Source organism: Grampus griseus (genome assembly GCF_964374135.1).
Source record: "Grampus griseus genome assembly, chromosome: 19".
Classification (NCBI taxonomy): domain Eukaryota; kingdom Metazoa; phylum Chordata; class Mammalia; order Artiodactyla; family Delphinidae; genus Grampus; species Grampus griseus.
In genome coordinates this window covers 31,604,172-31,620,802 of record NC_139013.1, presented here as the reverse complement: position 1 = coordinate 31,620,802, position 16,631 = coordinate 31,604,172, and the positions used below count along the sequence as shown (strand labels likewise).

The window sequence follows — 16,631 nt, the reverse complement described above, 5'->3', positions numbered from 1 at the left end:
CGCCCTGTCTGCCTCTCACCCCTTGTGTCTCCATAGGTGTCCGGACCAACCTGCTGACGCTGCAGCCAGCACTTCGGACCCTGACCAACGACTACAATGGGCTCAAGCGTCAGGTGCGCGGCTTCCCGCTGCTGCTGCAGGAGGCCCTCAAGAGTGTCAAGGCCGAGGTGAGTGCAGACCATGGCGGGGCGGGGCTGGGAGAGGCCTTGGAGCCCCTGGGCAGATGCAGCAGCCACCTAGCGCGCCCTTCCCAAACCCAAAGCCCCCAGATGGCAGCTCCTGTCCCACACACACACTGCTGTCCCCAGACCATTTGAAAAACAGTCTGGTCAAGAGCAGGTATTCGGGTGTAAACCAAACATGTCACATATATCTTTGTATCTCATATGTGCTATGCATATCTTTATATCTCAAACATGCTACACGTATCCTTAGATCTGTTAGGTTTAATTTAATTTTTTAAGCTGTACTTGTGCAGTATGAGAATAGCCAATGTCTCTTAAGTGCCTCCTACGTGCTGAGCCTTTTATAGCCGTCGGCTCCTTGAATCTGTATGACAGCTCTGCAGGGTAGAGAGACATGTATTTTGGGAATCAAAAATAGTTCTCCTTTAAAAAATTATGTCAATAATACATGGACACGTTGAAAGTACCCACCTTCCAGAAGGGCATTCAGATGAAAAGGAAAGGCTTCTCTCTGCCACCCAGCCAGCTCCCCAAAGGAGGCCTGTCTCCCAGCATTTCCCCCAAAGGGTGTTCTGAGCATGCTGAAAACTGTTGACATATATGTACGTGGACACGCACTTCCCTTTCACCCAGTAAAGGGGAGCAGGTGTATGTGTGGCTTGCATCTTGTTTCTTTTCCTTATGAAATGTAACTTGGAGATCTTTACCTACCAGCTCCTACAAATCCACGAGTTAGATGTTGTTATCCCCATTTTACAGATGAGAAGATTGAGGCTTGAATACATTGAGCCAGTTGCTTCTGGTCCCCCAGGTCCTCAGGGCAGAGCTGGGATTTGGGTCCAGCTGAATCATGTAGTCAAGTGCTGGTGCTGTGGAGTGAGGGCTGAGTCCCGGCTCTTTACTCATCTGCAGGGCAACCTTGAGATTGGTTTAGCTTCTCTAGGGCTCAGTTTCTTCCTCTGTAAAATGGGCCTGTTCGCAGTACCTACCCAGAGGGGTTATTGGGACGATGTGACGTGTGACAGCGCATGTCAGGTACTTAGTCCAGGGCAGGAGGCAGTGAGCAGACTGTTGGGGGGAGGGGGAGAGGGCAAGCAGCCGGGCAAGCAAAGCGGGTGGAGCTGGGCCCCTGATGGTGCTGCGCACCCCCCACTAGATTGGCCAGGCCATCGACGAGGTCAACAGCAACAACCAGGAGCTGCTGCGCAAGTACCGCCGGGAGCTGCAGCTGCGCAAGAAGTGCCACAATGAACTTGTGCGGCTGAAAGGTGACCGCTGGGCGGGCTCGGGGGGGCGCCTAGCGGAGGGAGCCCTGACCTGCCTCGGAAGTGATCCTGTCCTTCCCCATGGCCCCCAGCACCACTCCCTGGAGCTGTGCCCTGTCATCGGGGAGCTTTTGTAATTCCCTCTTTGTAGATAAGGAAACCGAGGCACAGAGACGTCACAGGGAATTTGCTCAAAACTGCATGGCTAGTGAATGGTCCACCTTGGATCTGTTCAACTCTGAAACCTTTGCCCAATGCCTATGGCAGGCTACCAGGTGGCGGAGGGGTAGGGTATTGAAGCATTGGGTGGTGGGTGGCTAGAATGCCACTTATTCTGATCTAGGGCCTGGTCAAGCTTGAGACACCACCCATTCACGGCACAAAGGTCTAGGGAGCACCTGCTCTGTGCCAAGTGCCGTTCCAGACAATGAGGATGTGGCTTTGGGCACCACAGAACCTGTCCCTGCCTTCATGGTGGTTACTTCAGCAGGGGGCGAGCAGACAGTGATCATTAATCACTCAGAAAACCCCATCACTACCCCTTTACCCAGGCTGGGGAGGGGCTCTGAGAGCCCCTGGGTATCTGACAGTTGAGGGTGTCCAGGGGGCTTCCCGTAGGAGATAAAACCAGGGCTGAGACCTGGATTGTGAGGTGGAGTGGACAGGTGAAGGGAAGGTGGGGCCGTGCTAGATGTGATGGGGAGTTTTCTCTTCATTCCAGGAACTCTGGGATCCCACCCAAAGGCTTGAAGCAAGGGGGTGGCATGATCAGATCTGTGCGTCAGACACCCCTGGGGCTGCCCTGTTGCCTGTGCCCATCTCCTGCCTGGTCCTTTCTGCCCATCTGATTCCCAAGCCCTGTCCTGGCATTCACTGTGCCCTTCTAGAGTGATAGAATAAGCCCCTTGGCTTGCTGGGATCCAGTCCCCTCGTGTGTACGTGAGGAAACTGAAGTCCAGGTGTATAAAGAGTTGTCCATTTTGGTATCCCACCCAAACTGGGTGCAGTGTCTGAGCCCCACCACTGCCCTTTCCTCCATGTCCCCAAGGTGAGGCTCCTACTGTCAACTGGTTTGCTCAGCAAGAAAATGTATTGATACGTTAATTCATACTATAGTGTGAGTGACTGATCAAATCTTTGTGGGCCACCTTGCCCTTGGGGGCCTTACTTAGAAGGCAGGGGGCTCTTGAGCCACTAGCCGGCTCCAGATGCCAATGGACACCAGTGTGGAGGCAGTCTGGTCTTGACCTGGTCTGTACCCTTCTCTCTTCCGCCACCCAATCCAGGGAACATCCGGGTGATTGCCCGTGTCCGGCCAGTCACCAAAGAGGATGGGGAAGGACCTGAGGCGACCAATGCTGTGACCTTTGATCCCGACGACGACTCCATCATTCACTTGCTGCACAAAGGAAAGCCCGTCTCCTTTGAGCTGGACAAAGTCTTCTCCCCGAAAGCCTCACAGCAGGACGTGAGTGTGGCCCTTCGGGGAGAGGGACAGAGAACAGTGGAGGGAGGGGGAGACAGACTCACCTCACCTGTAGAGGGAGAGATGTTGGGAGCTGGACAAAAATAAGTATAAGGGAGGGCAGACAGGATGGAGAAGCCCAGTGCCCCACGGTCCCTCTCTTTTCACCTCTGGAGGAGAGAAGAGGGTGGGAAGGTAAACTGGGAGCTTTGGAAGCCTCTGCTAAGAAGGGCAGATCCATACATAGCCTAGGGCACCCACGTGGCCCCACCCATCCTCACAGCCACACCCACTCTCAGGCTCATCCCACCCATGTGACCCCTCCTACCCTCATAGCCACACCCACTCACAGGGCCTCTCCCACTCACATGGTTCCTCTCCCATACTCAGCCACATGCACTCTCACAGCCCCTCCCAGTCATGTGGCCCCGCCCATCCACAGGACCCTGGCTTGCATGGAGGCAGTCCCCTCCAGCCAGGAGCACCTCCTCTATCAGTCCCATGGGTCTTCCTAGGGACTCCCATGCTGCCACCCAGGCCTTGTTAGACCTGCGCGGTCTCCTAGGAGTTTCGACTCGCCCAGGAAACAACAAGAGTCGGAAGTCGATGCAAAACGCAAGAGGTTTATTGAAAGCCGGTGCACCGGGGTTCCTTGGTCCTCACGCAGGAGGTCGAAGAAGGAACCCTTTTGGGCGCGAATATGTCAGTTTTATAGGTTCCCACTTCCCCGTATGTAAATTATAGATTTGGTTGTGTTCTCCTGCTGATTGGTCCCGGCTTAGGCTCGGACCAGAGAGGGAACTTGTCCCCAGCTGCCTGATTGGTCTTTGACAGACACCTTTTTTACATTTTGTTATCTCCCTCCTTCTCCCCAGCTTCCTGATTGGTCTTTGACAGACACCTTTTTTACATTTTGTTATCTCCCTCCTTCTCGGAAGGGGGCCGGACATCCTGGAAATTCACCCATTGTCTAAGAAGCCCCTATTGTCTGGAGAGTTCTTAATCATTAGCTGGAACAATGTCCCTCGAGTCCCACATTCCCCCCTTTTTCTTGTGACTATTGATTCCAATCATGGAATCTCAACCTTCTGTTCGTAAACTTTGGTACTGTTGTCTTAACATTAGAACTTGTACAGTACTGATACGTTCTCTAATAAATGCTATCAGGCGATTTAGAACACATGGTCCAAAAGTTAAAATCAACAATAAAACAATAAGAGGTCCCAACAGAGTAGAGATTAAGGTGGTAAACCAGGGGGACTTATCAAACCATGATTGAAACCATCCTGAACATTTACTCCGGTGTCCGGTATCCTCATTATGAGAATAATTAGCCGTTACAGTGATAAAATCCCAAGTTGAGGTGGGTTTCCAATTAGTATCCCCGGTAGTTTCACATCCCCAGCTTTTGCAATAAAAGTTTTCAGTTCCACCACATTTATAATTCAGAGATCAAGGGCGGTGGAACCCGGGGCATACGTAGAAAGTGAGGATACCAAGCATCATTCTTTTGCCTGCATTTTTGCAACCCGGCCCAAACCAATCAGTTTCCGAAACTTTGGAAGGGGCAGTGTTCATATCATGAGAATCTTGTGTATCCCAATAAGGTGCTCCTATAGCCAATTTACAAACATCAGGAAAAAGATCTGGCCACCAGGTCCAGGGGGGTGCAGTATGACTAATGGACCAGGTTACATCTCCAGTCTGAGAAATTACCTGCCAAGTTAAACGTTGGGGGAGGTGAGGGCTAAAATCACTTACAGTCAGTAAAGGCAGTAAAACCAAAATTATAAGTCTTAGGTTCGTAGAAGCTTGAGTTTGAGCGGGTTGTCGGTTCTTTGGGCCCGCCATCCTGATGATGCCGTCGCTGGTGCAGCCTTCACATGTGAAGCATGGATCCAGGCAGCGATGCCGTCCACTTTTATGGCCATTGGGGTGGTGAGGAGGACGGTGTATGGTCCTTTCCATCGAGGTTCCAACGTCTGGGTTCGATGCCGACGGACGTATACGGAGTCTCTGACTTGGAAAGGATGAGTTTCTCCCGGTGTTCCCGGTTGGTAGGCCTTGGCGAGTTGGGACCATATTTCTTTCTGGACCAATTGGAGTCCCAGTAGCCTAGCATATAAGTCAGTGTTATTTTGACAATCAGGTTTTATTTCTTTTCCTAAAGTGAGGAGGGGAGGCGGGGCACCATATAATATTTCAAAAGGAGTAAGATGGTATCGGGAAGGTGTATTTCTAACCCGGAATAGGGCCAAAGGAAGGAGCACCGTCCAATCGGTACCGCCAGTCTCCAAGGACAATTTAGTTAGGGTCTCTTTTAGAGTCCTATTCATTCTTTCTACCTGACCTAAACTTTGGGGTCTATAAGCACAATGTAATTTCCAATCAGTCCCCAAATATCTGGCCACATCCTGACTTACCTGGGCGACGAAGGCTGGACCATTATCAGACCCTATTACCTTTGATGCTCCAAATCGAGGAAAAATTTCTTCTAAAATCTTCTTGGCTACTACAGCAGCTGTTTCTTTCTTTGTTGGGAAAGCCTCTATCCATCCTGAAAAAGTGTCTACAAAAACTAAAAGGTATTTATTACCGTACCTTCCAGGACGCACTTCGGTAAAGTCCACTTCCCAGTAAGTTCCTGGGCGGTCCCCCCTGAGTCTCTTTCCAGTTTCAAGTTTCCCTTTGTGAGCATTTACCTGTTGACATGGGACGCATTCCTGCACAATTTGTTCAGCTAATTTTGTCATTCCAGGGGTTTCGTACCCGGCTTTTTGTAACAAGGCTACCATCTTTTTAGTCCCCAAATGTGTCCATCTGTGCATCTTCCTCCAGGAAACTGCTCCCATCCGTGAACCAGGTGAAATCAGCATCAGGGAGGGGCAGGTCCATCAGATCTGGCCTACTGCCGTGTGCTGCGGCTAGTACTTCCTGACAATCATGTATGATGGTGGAGCCTTCCAAGTCAGGATCAGGTAGCAAGGTGGCTGGATTGAGTCCTGTGGCTGGAGCAAACTTGATGCGATCTGAGTTTAGCAACAGGGTTTGGTAGTGGGTCATCCTGGCATTAGTTAGCCACCTATCCGGTGGTTGACGGACTACATTTTCCAGGGCATGAGGAGCTGTTATCGTTAGATTTTGTCCTAAAGTTAGTTTGTCAGCATCTTTGACTAGAACGGCCACTGCAGCGATTATCTTTAAACAGGTGGGCCATCCTGATGCCACAGGGTCCAATTTTTTTTTGACAAATAAGCAACTGGGCGATTCCAGGGACCCAATTTCTGAGTCAATACTCCTTTTGCAATGCCCTTATTTTCGGCCACATATAAATGAAAAGGTTTGGTTACATCTGGCAGTCCTAGGGCTGGAGCTGAAAGTAAAGCTCGTTTGATTTGGTCAAAAGCCCGTTGTTCCTTATCGCCCCAAACGAAAAGAGTGCTGTTTTTGGTTAGGGGGTACAATGGGGCTGCCAGCTCAGCAAACCCTGGAATCCATAGTCTACAGAATCCGGCCGTCCCCATTCCGGCAGTTTCTGCCCAGGCTTGAGGGAACCGAGTTACCCAATCAGTAACATTAACTCGTGAGGATGAAGGCTGCTCGTATAATTTATATTCATCTTCTAATTTCATAGTCAATATTTGAAGTAACCTTCCCTTATTATCAGTTATGGTGGGACCTTCTGGCTGAAAGTGGATTTGAGCCCCTACTTTGGAGAGTAAATCTCTTCCCAGCAAAGGATAGGGGCATTCCGGAATAATCAAAAATGAATGGGTTACTCGTCCAATCCCAAGATCTACTGTCCTTCGTGTGGTCCATGAATATTGTTTATTCCCAGTGGCTCCTTGTACCCATGACCTTTTAGCTGAGATAGGACCTTTTGAGTGGAGAAGGACGGAGTGCTGGGCTCCGGTATCTACCAAAAATTGAACAGGTTCCCCCTCCACTTTAAGAGTTACCCGGGGCTCGGGGAGAGGGTTCGAGCCCTGACTTTCCTAGTCTTCTTCTTTCAATGTTAAGATTTTGTTTTTGGTTGGCCTTCCTCCATTCTTTTTCTTAGGGCATTCTCTCGCCCAATGTCCTTTTTCTTTACAGTAGGCACATTGGTCCTTGTCTAATGGCCGCCTTCTGTCTGCCGTTCGCCCTTCCTGCCTATTTCTATCCCCTATATTTCTTCCTCCAACCACAGTGGCCAGTATCTTACTTAAATTCCTCTCCTGTCTCTTATCCCATCTTATTTCATGGGCTTCCTGCTCTTTCTGCTTTCTTTCTTCCTTCTCTTCCTCTGTTTCTCTTTTGTTATATACTTTATCTGCCTCTTTTACTAACTCCTGAAGCGAAAATCCCTGCAAGCCATCTAGCCTCTGTAATTTCTTCTTAATAACAGGGGCCACTTGATCTATGAAAGCCATTGCTATAGTAGCCCTATGTCCCTCCGAAGTTGGATCATAAGGGGTAAAGCGTCTAAAGGCTTCCATTAAACTTTCCAGGAACACAGTTGGCGATTCCTGGGGCCCCTGAGTTACTTCCCTTACCTTAGCCAAATTAGTGGGCCGTCTGGCCGCTCCATGGAGACCCGCCACCAGAGCCTGGCGATACATTTTCAGGCGCTCCCTACCTTCCAGGGCATTGAAATCCCAGTTTGGCCTGACGAGTGGGAAACCAGCATCAATCTCGTTAGGCAGCTGGGTAGGTTGCCCATTGGCGCCTAATACATTTTTTCTGGCTTCTAAAAGAACCCGTTGCCTCTCCTCAGTCGTTAGGAGAGTCTGGAGCAGCTGCTGACAATCATCCCATGTGGGCTGGTGGGAGAAAACAAGAGATTCTATTAAAGCGGTAAGGGCCTGTGGATTTTCGGAAAAAGTTGGGTTATGCATTTTCCAATTATAAAGATCTGCAGAGGAAAAGGGCCAATATTGGAGAGGTCTATTCCCTTGGCCATCGGGGGGGCCATATTCTCTAAGAGGTAGGGCAGTGGAGTCCGGGGAGATAGCCCTCCGGCTCCTAGTGCCCACTGAGGGACCCCTTTCTTCTTCCATCATGGATGGTTCCCTTGGTGCCGAGGGCAGTGGAGCTGGGGGTCCTCTAGGTGGTAGGGGATTCGGGGCCGGAGGATAAGGGGGTGGGGAGTCCAAAAGAAGCAAATCGGACTGCAGGTCAGGATAAATTGCCTTCGGTAGATCCGGGGCGTCGGGTAGCTTCTCCGTGTTGGGGTTTTTCTTTAAGGCTAATATTTCCGACGCTGCTGATGTATGCGCGGACGTACCTGTTGAGGAAACAAAGGGCCGGACCCACGGAGGTGGGGAGAGAATTAAATCTTCCCAGACCAAGACATATGGTACTTGGTCTGGATGTCCGTGGGGATCTATATTAAATATCTTAGACTTCAGCAGCTTAATCTTGTCTAATAAAAAGGATCCTTCGGGGGGCCATCCTATCTGAAATGTTGGCCATTCAGAGGCACACAAAGTCTGCCACTTTCCTTTCTTTACCTCTACCGAAAAATAATGGGCTCTGGCCCGAACTTCGGTCCAATAGCTTAGGGTAAGGGAAAGAGAAGTCGTCATAGTTTGTCCCATTGTCGTCCGTCAGAGAAGAAGAATAGACCACAATACAGAAACAGTTAAAACTCCACGAAACACATATACGTATGGGCCACTGCGAGCTCGCTTCAAAACCGAAACTTCTTCAGATGGCAGTTATCACCAAGGGAACTGCCGAAACCGAGTGAAGGGGAGACAGACTTTGCCTCTCCTTCCAGATGAGCCACGAGGGCGTCCCCTAGGGCTCATGGACGCCGGCTATTAGCACGTCTGCCTAGCCAGAGGTCCGATACAGATTCCATAATAAGCCGATTCTTACGGCTTTCCTCCGATAATGGCCCACAAAGAACAAGGGACAAACAGACAATCAAGCTCGAGCTTACCTGGTACCTCCAACTCCCGATGTTCTTGTGGTCCGGGGCGAGTGGAATCCCGGACGAGCCCCCAAATGTTAGACCTGCGCGGTCTCCTAGGAGTTTCGACTCGCCCAGGAAACAACAAGAGTCGGAAGTCGATGCAAAACGCAAGAGGTTTATTGAAAGCCGGTGCACCGGGGTTCCTTGGTCCTCACGCAGGAGGTCGAAGAAGGAACCCTTTTGGGCGCGAATATGTCAGTTTTATAGGTTCCCACTTCCCCGTATGTAAATTATAGATTTGGTTGTGTTCTCCTGCTGATTGGTCCCGGCTTAGGCTCGGACCAGAGAGGGAACTTGTCCCCAGCTGCCTGATTGGTCTTTGACAGACACCTTTTTTACATTTTGTTATCTCCCTCCTTCTCCCCAGCTTCCTGATTGGTCTTTGACAGACACCTTTTTTACATTTTGTTATCTCCCTCCTTCTCGGAAGGGGGCCGGACATCCTGGAAATTCACCCATTGTCTAAGAAGCCCCTATTGTCTGGAGAGTTCTTAATCATTAGCTGGAACAATGTCCCTCGAGTCCCACAGCCTCAGGGAGGAGCCCTCAGCCTCTGGGAGCCCCGTGTTCTCAGCATCCACTCTTCCCTCATCTCTGCCAGGGCCAACCTGGGAGGCCTGTTTTGCCTGTGCCCTCCGGTCCCCATGCTGGGCTTTATCTTTGCCCCCGTCCTTTGTTGCTGGCTGGCAGGCAGGCAGGCCAGCCGGCCCGTGGAGGTGCCAGGCACATGCTTTCTCGGCCTTCGTTTGCTGACCCACCTTGAGAGGGGGAGAAGCTGGGGGAGGGCTCCTGAGTTCCTGGGCTGGGCGGCCCCTTCCTCAGGTGCTGGTGGGCAGTAATTACTGCCCTGACTTCCCTTCAGTCTTTCGGCAATGAGGCTGCCCACTAACCCTAGTGGAAGTGACTTATTAGTCACAGATTCCTCCACAATGAGCTGGTTGCCCACGATGACAGGTGCCGTATTAGGGGAGGGGAGCAGTCAGGGGGAGGTGGCTGGTGGGGGCCCCTGGACCTACCCTCCATCCCACGTCCCCTCTGCAGGTGTTCCAGGAGGTGCAGGCCCTGATCACCTCCTGCATCGACGGCTTCAACGTCTGCATCTTTGCCTATGGCCAGACGGGTGCTGGCAAGACATACACGATGGAGGTGGGTACCTGCTGGATGGGGCGGGGATCCAGAGTGAACCCCAACCCCTTGCTGCCATTGATGGGGGCTCCCCTCATTAGTGTCGAGGTTCTGCGTGGGGTGTGTTTTGCCTCACTTGGTCTTCATAACCACCTTGGAGCAGAGCCCATAGTTATCCATGTTAGCCCCGAGGCACCAGGCCTGCGGAGGGGGCGCCTTGCCCAAGCACACCTGCATGGTCCCGGTAGGTATGGGGGAGGGGAGGGTGTGCTGACAACAACCTCTGGCCTCGGACGGGTCTCGGCCTGGGCCCAGAGTCCAGGGAAGATTGCTGTGACGTCTCTCAGGATTGGCTTTCATTTCACCCACACACATTTATTGGGCTTCTGTCGTAGGGCTGCCATGCTGGGCCCTGGGAGTGTCAGGATGAATGAGGGGGGGATCTTGGCCCTCAAGGAGATACCCGGGCAGTGGGAGAGACTGGCCAGTGAAGAGACTGGCCAGACTTCTTGTGGGGCGCCTAGCTCTTTTTTTAATATTTATTTATTTGGTCCTGTCAGGTCTTAGTTGCAGCAGGTGGGCTCCTTAGTCGTGGCACGTGTGCTCCTTAGTTGTGGCTCGCCAGCTCCTTAATTGTGGCGCGTGAAAAAGTTGTGATGTGCGTGTGGGATCTATTTCCCTGACCAGGGATCGAACCCGGGCCCCCTGCACTGGGAGCGTGGAGTCTTAGCCACTGCGCCACCAGGGAAGTCCTGGGTGTCCAGCTCTTAGCTGCAGCTCCCAGGGCCTCATCTCCCTGCCTGTGCCATGCCCCCCTCTATGGGATGTGGCTGGGAGTGGGGGGTTGAGAGGAGGAAGAAACTTGACTGTAGATAAAAATGGAGCCATTTCCCTGGCTCTTAAGGGGGGTATTGTGGGATTCTCCAGGTAGGGGAGGGGGGCGGGTCTCCTGCTGTCCCAACAATGGGCGCCAGAGGGCCCTGCTGGCCCAGGCTGTTAGGCACCTTTGGGAAGACTGTCATGGTGGTCCTTTCTCCCCCAATCTGGACCTTCTTTTCCCTCGGTTCTGGGATTGGCAAGACTGGTTAGTAGGGGGCAGGCCAAGCGAGATGGGGAGGTGAAGGGGAAGGGGTGCGTGCAGCACCTTCTAGGCTCCCAGCTCTGTCTTGGGTGCTCAGAGTTGACCACCAGGGGCCTCCATCCTCCAACACATCCCTGCTGAGCCCCACTGTGCATCAGGCACCGTGCCTGGGGCACAGCCGTGGCCAGGGTGCCTGACCCCACGGAGCCAGCCCACCAGTGGGGAGACAGCAGTGCACACGGCAAGTCAGGATGTGTCCTGTCAGGTGCTAGGGAGGAAACTTCGGCCAGGTATGAGGAACCAACAGTGAGGGAGGGATCGGGCATTTGGAGGGAGAGGAAGCCTCCCTGAGGAGGTGACTTGTGCAGACACCTAAGCCAGTCACGGAGAGGAGAATGGGGAAGAGCACTCCGGGCAGAGGGAACAGCAGGGCTGGGACCACGAGTCCGGAGCGTGCTGGGGAGGATACTGAGGCCCGGCAAGGAGGCCCCGGTGGCAGAAGTGAAGTGAGGGTGGGAGGTGCCATGATAAGGGAGGCCCAGGTGAGGACTCCAGATTTCTTTCTAGAAAGGCCGGCCAGCCCACCCGGCCCCAGTTCACTTGCCAGCTGTTCCTGTGCCTCCCCTGCATCACCCACAGAGCCTGGCTCACGGCCTACCTGACAGTGAGCCCCTCATTGTCATACATTCATACGTGTCATACAATCGTACATTCCCGGTGCCCCCTCCCAGGTGGCCCACCACGGCCGGTATCCATCAGCAGCCCCTGTGTGCAGGCCCAATCCTGGCAGGGTGGGGCCGTTTTAAAGGCGGGGAAACTGAGGCCCAAGGAGGTGAAGTTGCTTGTAGCTGGTGGAGGGCGTTTTTGGGGGCAGACCGGCACGCAGGTGGGGAGCTTCAGTCAGGGAGGCTGGCCTGTGAGGGGTAGCCAGAGCAGGTGAGGACCACAGATACCATGTGAGCATCTGCACGGGCCAGCCCATGTGGTGGGGGGAGGCCTGGCTCACCGGGGCCTTGATTTTGCCTGCAGGGGACCCTCGAGAACCCAGGCATCAACCAGCGGGCCCTGCAGCTGCTCTTCTCCGAGGTGCAGGAGAAGGCGTCTGACTGGGAGTACACCATCACCGTCAGCGCGGCCGAGATCTACAACGAGGTCCTCAGGTGAGGAGCCCTCAGGCGGAAGGCCCTCGAGTGGGAGCCCCTCAGGTGGGAGCCCTTAGGTGGGAGCTGAATGTATGTCCTGACTCAGCCCAGGGGATTCACTGGTCCCAGGCCCCTCTCCCGCGCTAGCAGGCAGGAGGAGGAGGGCTGTCTGAGCCCACCTGGGATACCCAGACAAAGGCACTCCTTTTCCCCTTGAAGTGTCCTCACCCTACCTGCAGGCTGCACCAGGTGGTGAAGAGTGAGAGTGGGGTCTTGGGAGGACCTGCCCACAGGGGCTCAGTGCATTGTGGGGGCAGGAGTAGCAGCACCCCAGGACTTTGGGGGAACGTTCCATCTCTGCCCTTCAGCAGACTGAGCGCAGAGCCCCATGGTCCAGGAAGGCTTCCAGAAGTGTGATGGCTGGGGGAACGTTCCAGGCTGGGGGTGGGTGCAGTGCAAGCAGAGGGCAGACTGCGAGGAGGGAGTGACCGTCCTTCCTGCTCTCAGGGACCTGCTGGGGCAGGAGCCCCAGGAGAAACTGGAGATCCGCCTGTGTCCTGACGGCAGCGGGCAGCTGTACGTGCCAGGGCTGACGGAGTTCCAGGTGCAGAGCGTGGAGGACATCAACAAGGTGTGGGGCTGCGGGGGCCGGGGGTGGGGAAAGGCTGGGGAGACCCTGCCCACAGCAGAGCTGCCCCGGAGGACAGGATGGGGGTCGGATGCAGGTTCTGCCAGGTCCCCAGGCCTCTCTGAGCCTGTTTCCTCCCCTGGACGAGGCAAAGGGTGCCGCCCCCTCACAGGGGTACTCGGGGACCCCACTCCAAACCCTGTGCCTCACTCTGCCCTCCCCGGGCCCCAGGTGTTCGAGTTCGGCCACACCAACCGCACCACGGAGTTCACCAACCTGAACGAGCACAGCTCGCGCTCACATGCCCTGCTTATTGTGACGGTGCACGGCGTGGACGGCAGCACCGGTCTCCGCACCACGGGTGAGTGAGGGCCCCAGCCACCTGGCCTGAGCCACCCCCGTCCCCCCCGCCCCGGCCTTTCCCGGGGCAGCCTTGACCTGCCCAGCACCCTCTCCGCAGGGAAGCTGAACCTGGTGGACTTGGCCGGCTCAGAGCGCGTGGGCAAGTCGGGGGCTGAGGGCAGCCGCCTGCGGGAGGCACAGCACATCAACAAGTCGCTGTCGGCCCTGGGGGACGTCATTGCTGCCCTGCGTTCCCGCCAGGGCCACGTGCCCTTCCGCAACTCCAAGCTCACCTACCTGCTGCAAGACTCGCTCAGCGGGGACAGCAAGACCCTCATGGTGGTGCAGGTGAGGGCCCCAGGCGGGTCAGATGGCGTGACCATTAGCGTGTAGGGGCTTAACCAGCTCCAAGAACAGGGACCCCCCCACCTTCCCCGGCGGCCCAGGTACCCTCCCAGGCTGTGCAGGGAAGAGCCTCCGGTCATCAGCGGCTCCAAAGTCAGTGACACGTGGCTCCCATCCCCCGCAGCCTCCCCACAGACCTGGCCACGTGCACCGTGTGCCTGGCAAGTTCCTCCGTTTCTGCCACCTTGGTTGCCCTCCTGCTCCCCTCCCTCTCAGTCTTGTCCAGGGAGCCTTCTAGAGTCCCCTGGTTGTGGGCTCCCTTTGGTGCTCCTTCCAGTTCTGCGAGGGCAGCCGGCCAGCTGGGTGGGGAGTGAGCTCTCGTGTCCCCTAGGTGTCCCCCGTGGAGAAGAACACCAGTGAGACGCTCTATTCCCTCAAGTTTGCTGAGAGGGTGCGCTCCGTGGAGCTAGGCCCCGGGTCCCGCAGGGCAGAGCTCGTGTCCTGGTCCAGCCAGGAGCATCTAGAGGTACGGGGACCACCACAGGCCTGCCTCAGGCCAGTACTGGGTCATAGACATCCCGGTCATGGGCAGGAGGGAGGGTTTGGAGGGGAGGACAGTGTGGAATGGTGGAGGAGGGGAAGATACCAGAGGGGCTGGAGCCAGAACTTGAACCCAAACCCAGTAGCCTCTTTAGTCCAGGTGTTCTTTCTTGGCCTCAGAGGTACCTGTGGGGGTCATCAGCTGGTCGGAGGTGGGGCGGGGGCGGGTGCAGGCTGGCACACAGGCGCTCAGTAGTAACTAGTTCACTTCTTTATGTATGATGTCTCACACACCCCCCCCCATGGTTATTGTACCATCATCATGTCCATCTTGCAGATGAGGAAACGTTTCAGGTGGCTGGGGAGGGGAAACGTGTGGGGTAGGGGGCAGACCCAGGGCAGCAGGCCCCGCCCACCTGCCCTTCTCTGCCCACAGTGGGAGCCAGCTTGCCAGACGCCACAGCCCTCAGCACGAGCCCACTCGGCCCCTGGCTCTGGGACCACTAGCCGCCCAGGGTCCATCAGGAGGAAGCTGCAGCCCTCGGGTGAGTCTTTAGGGAGTGGGCCAGGCTTTCCTTATCTGAATGGGCTTTTTCTTTCCTTTTTTTTTTAAGTTTATAAAACTTCTCCAGAACCTGTTTCACAACCTTCCCTGGCCCTGGGAAGTAGCCAGGGCAGACAGTGCTCGGTCCAGCCCTCCGGGCTCCTAGCAGGGCTGCTGACAGGAGGCCCAGGACACAATCCTCTGATCCTCTGAGGCTGGGCTGGTTGGGCTCATGCACGATACACTGTCCAAGGCAGGCCTTGGCTCCCGGGGGGTAGAAAGGACAAGGCTCACCTGTCCCAGATGAGGAGTGAGCCGGGCTCCAGCCTCCAGCTTGGCCCACTCACAGAAGGGCCTGGTGAGTGTTTGAGTCTAAAGGGAGAGGGGGGCAGCAGGGTCCCGGGGGGTCCTGGCCCAAGGCGGGCCCACCGGTGAGACACCTGTTGCTTTGATTTCAGCCTGACGGCTGGGGCTGCAAAGTCTCCAGGTGAGTGTCGGGCCCGCAGCCCAGGGCTGCCCGCCCAGCCGCCTGGCCGCCTCGGGTTGCAGGGCTATGCCGGGAAGCTGGCTGCTCAGGGCGGGGTCTGGGGTCCGCTGCCTGCTGCCTGTGTGCTTCTGCGGCTCCCTCCTGCTCTGGGACAGAGGCTGACAGTCCTGGTGCTGACGAACCCTCTCCCTCCTGCAGGGAAGTCGAGGCCGTTGCCTGTGTGATGGACATGCCCACTCTGCCGGACGAGGTACTGGGTCCTGATGCCTGCCTGGCCTGTTCCTGCTGCAGCGCCTGGAGCCCACAAGGCAGAGGCCAGAGTGGAGGCTCCTCGTTCGCCTGTCTCCCCTCAGAGATAAGAAACACGCTCAGAAGGAAAGGGTGTCTCGGCTGTGGCTCTGGGCGCAGGTGGCATGGGCTGGCCCAGCCCTCCCCACCCTGCAGGGCCCCTCCCTAGTGGGTGGGCTGAGGAGCCCCCAGAAGGCACAGGAACGGTGGGAACCGGGCGGTTGGTGGGCGGCCCTGCGCCACTCTTCCCTGGCTCCCAGGGAGGAGAGTGTCTCACTGGGCGTGTATATAGTGTTCCTAGGTGTACACAGGAGCACAGCCCTCGCCGCCGCGGGCCGGGCTGTATTTATGGCCGGCAGGAGGCCAGTGGGTGGGGATCTTGCTGCTCCCCCTCATGTGCCTGGCACCAGGCTATCGCCTTGCCCACTGGCCTCTTGACATTTTCCTCCCTCTGAAATCCTATTTAAGAACTTTTGGAAGCTTAGGCATTTTTACTTATTAAAATAACCTTTTTACACAAGCATCGTCTGGAAGAGTTGGTCTCGTGAACCCCCGGTCAGGTCGCAGGGGGCAAGCAGGGCACTGGCACGTGCCATTGGCTCCCCACTGCTGGCTGGTCACCAAGTCAGGATCATGTTTTTCTGAACATTCCTGACTAGGAGGGGCCCCCTCCCCCCACCCTTATCATGACTGTGACCCATACAACAGTGCTGTCACCTCCATCTTATAGATGGGAAACTCAAGCTCTCCACAGGCTTGCCAAAAACCCACCGGAGTGGGCCCCACTCCACCGCCTGCCCTGGCCTTGCCCCCTTAAGTGAACTGGCCACAGGTAAGTGCTGCACCCCTCCTCCCTCTGCTGACAGCACCCCACCCACCAGGGCAGCGCCACCACGGGGGTTGTGCTGGCCTGCACCCGGTCCCAACCTGGGAAAACATGGGCAGGGCTCAGTGAGGCCCTCCCACCAAACTGGGGTGGAACCTGCCTCAGGAGCATAAGGGACGACCACTGGGTCAGGGGAGCTGTTCCGGCCAGCCAGCACTGGGGGCTCCTGCAGGGAGTGAAAGCTGTTTGGAGGACGGGGCAGCTGCCCTTCTGGTCCTATCCCTGGAGGCCTCCTGGAGGGATGGGGGAGGGTGGTGGGCCCTGGGTCAGCCTAGCGGTGGCCATGCCTGCAAGGCTGGGGTCCTGGCCCCCTGCAGTGTACACCTGCTGGCCCTGGAGGCAACCACGG

The 16,631-nt window shown here is 55.6% G+C and overlaps 1 protein-coding gene across 3 annotated transcripts in view; it reads left to right on the top strand.

Moving 5' to 3' along the window:
- KIFC3 (kinesin family member C3) overlaps nucleotides 1–15,916 on the top strand; it is a 41,765-nt gene extending 25,849 nt beyond the window's left edge. For all 3 annotated transcript variants that reach the window (XM_082677657.1, XM_082677659.1, XM_082677658.1), the window contains 12 exons: nucleotides 37–167; nucleotides 1,342–1,453; nucleotides 2,737–2,918; nucleotides 9,916–10,020; nucleotides 12,110–12,240; nucleotides 12,730–12,853; nucleotides 13,082–13,211; nucleotides 13,311–13,540; nucleotides 13,929–14,063; nucleotides 14,514–14,622; nucleotides 15,080–15,108; nucleotides 15,307–15,916. In XM_082677657.1, coding sequence (XP_082533783.1) covers nucleotides 37–167; nucleotides 1,342–1,453; nucleotides 2,737–2,918; nucleotides 9,916–10,020; nucleotides 12,110–12,240; nucleotides 12,730–12,853; nucleotides 13,082–13,211; nucleotides 13,311–13,540; nucleotides 13,929–14,063; nucleotides 14,514–14,622; nucleotides 15,080–15,084 — 1,394 coding nt within the window. In that variant the 3' untranslated portion in view covers nucleotides 15,085–15,108; nucleotides 15,307–15,916. The remainder of the gene's footprint in view (nucleotides 1–36; nucleotides 168–1,341; nucleotides 1,454–2,736; nucleotides 2,919–9,915; nucleotides 10,021–12,109; nucleotides 12,241–12,729; nucleotides 12,854–13,081; nucleotides 13,212–13,310; nucleotides 13,541–13,928; nucleotides 14,064–14,513; nucleotides 14,623–15,079; nucleotides 15,109–15,306) is intronic.
- The last annotated feature ends 715 nt before the right edge of the window (nucleotides 15,917–16,631 follow it).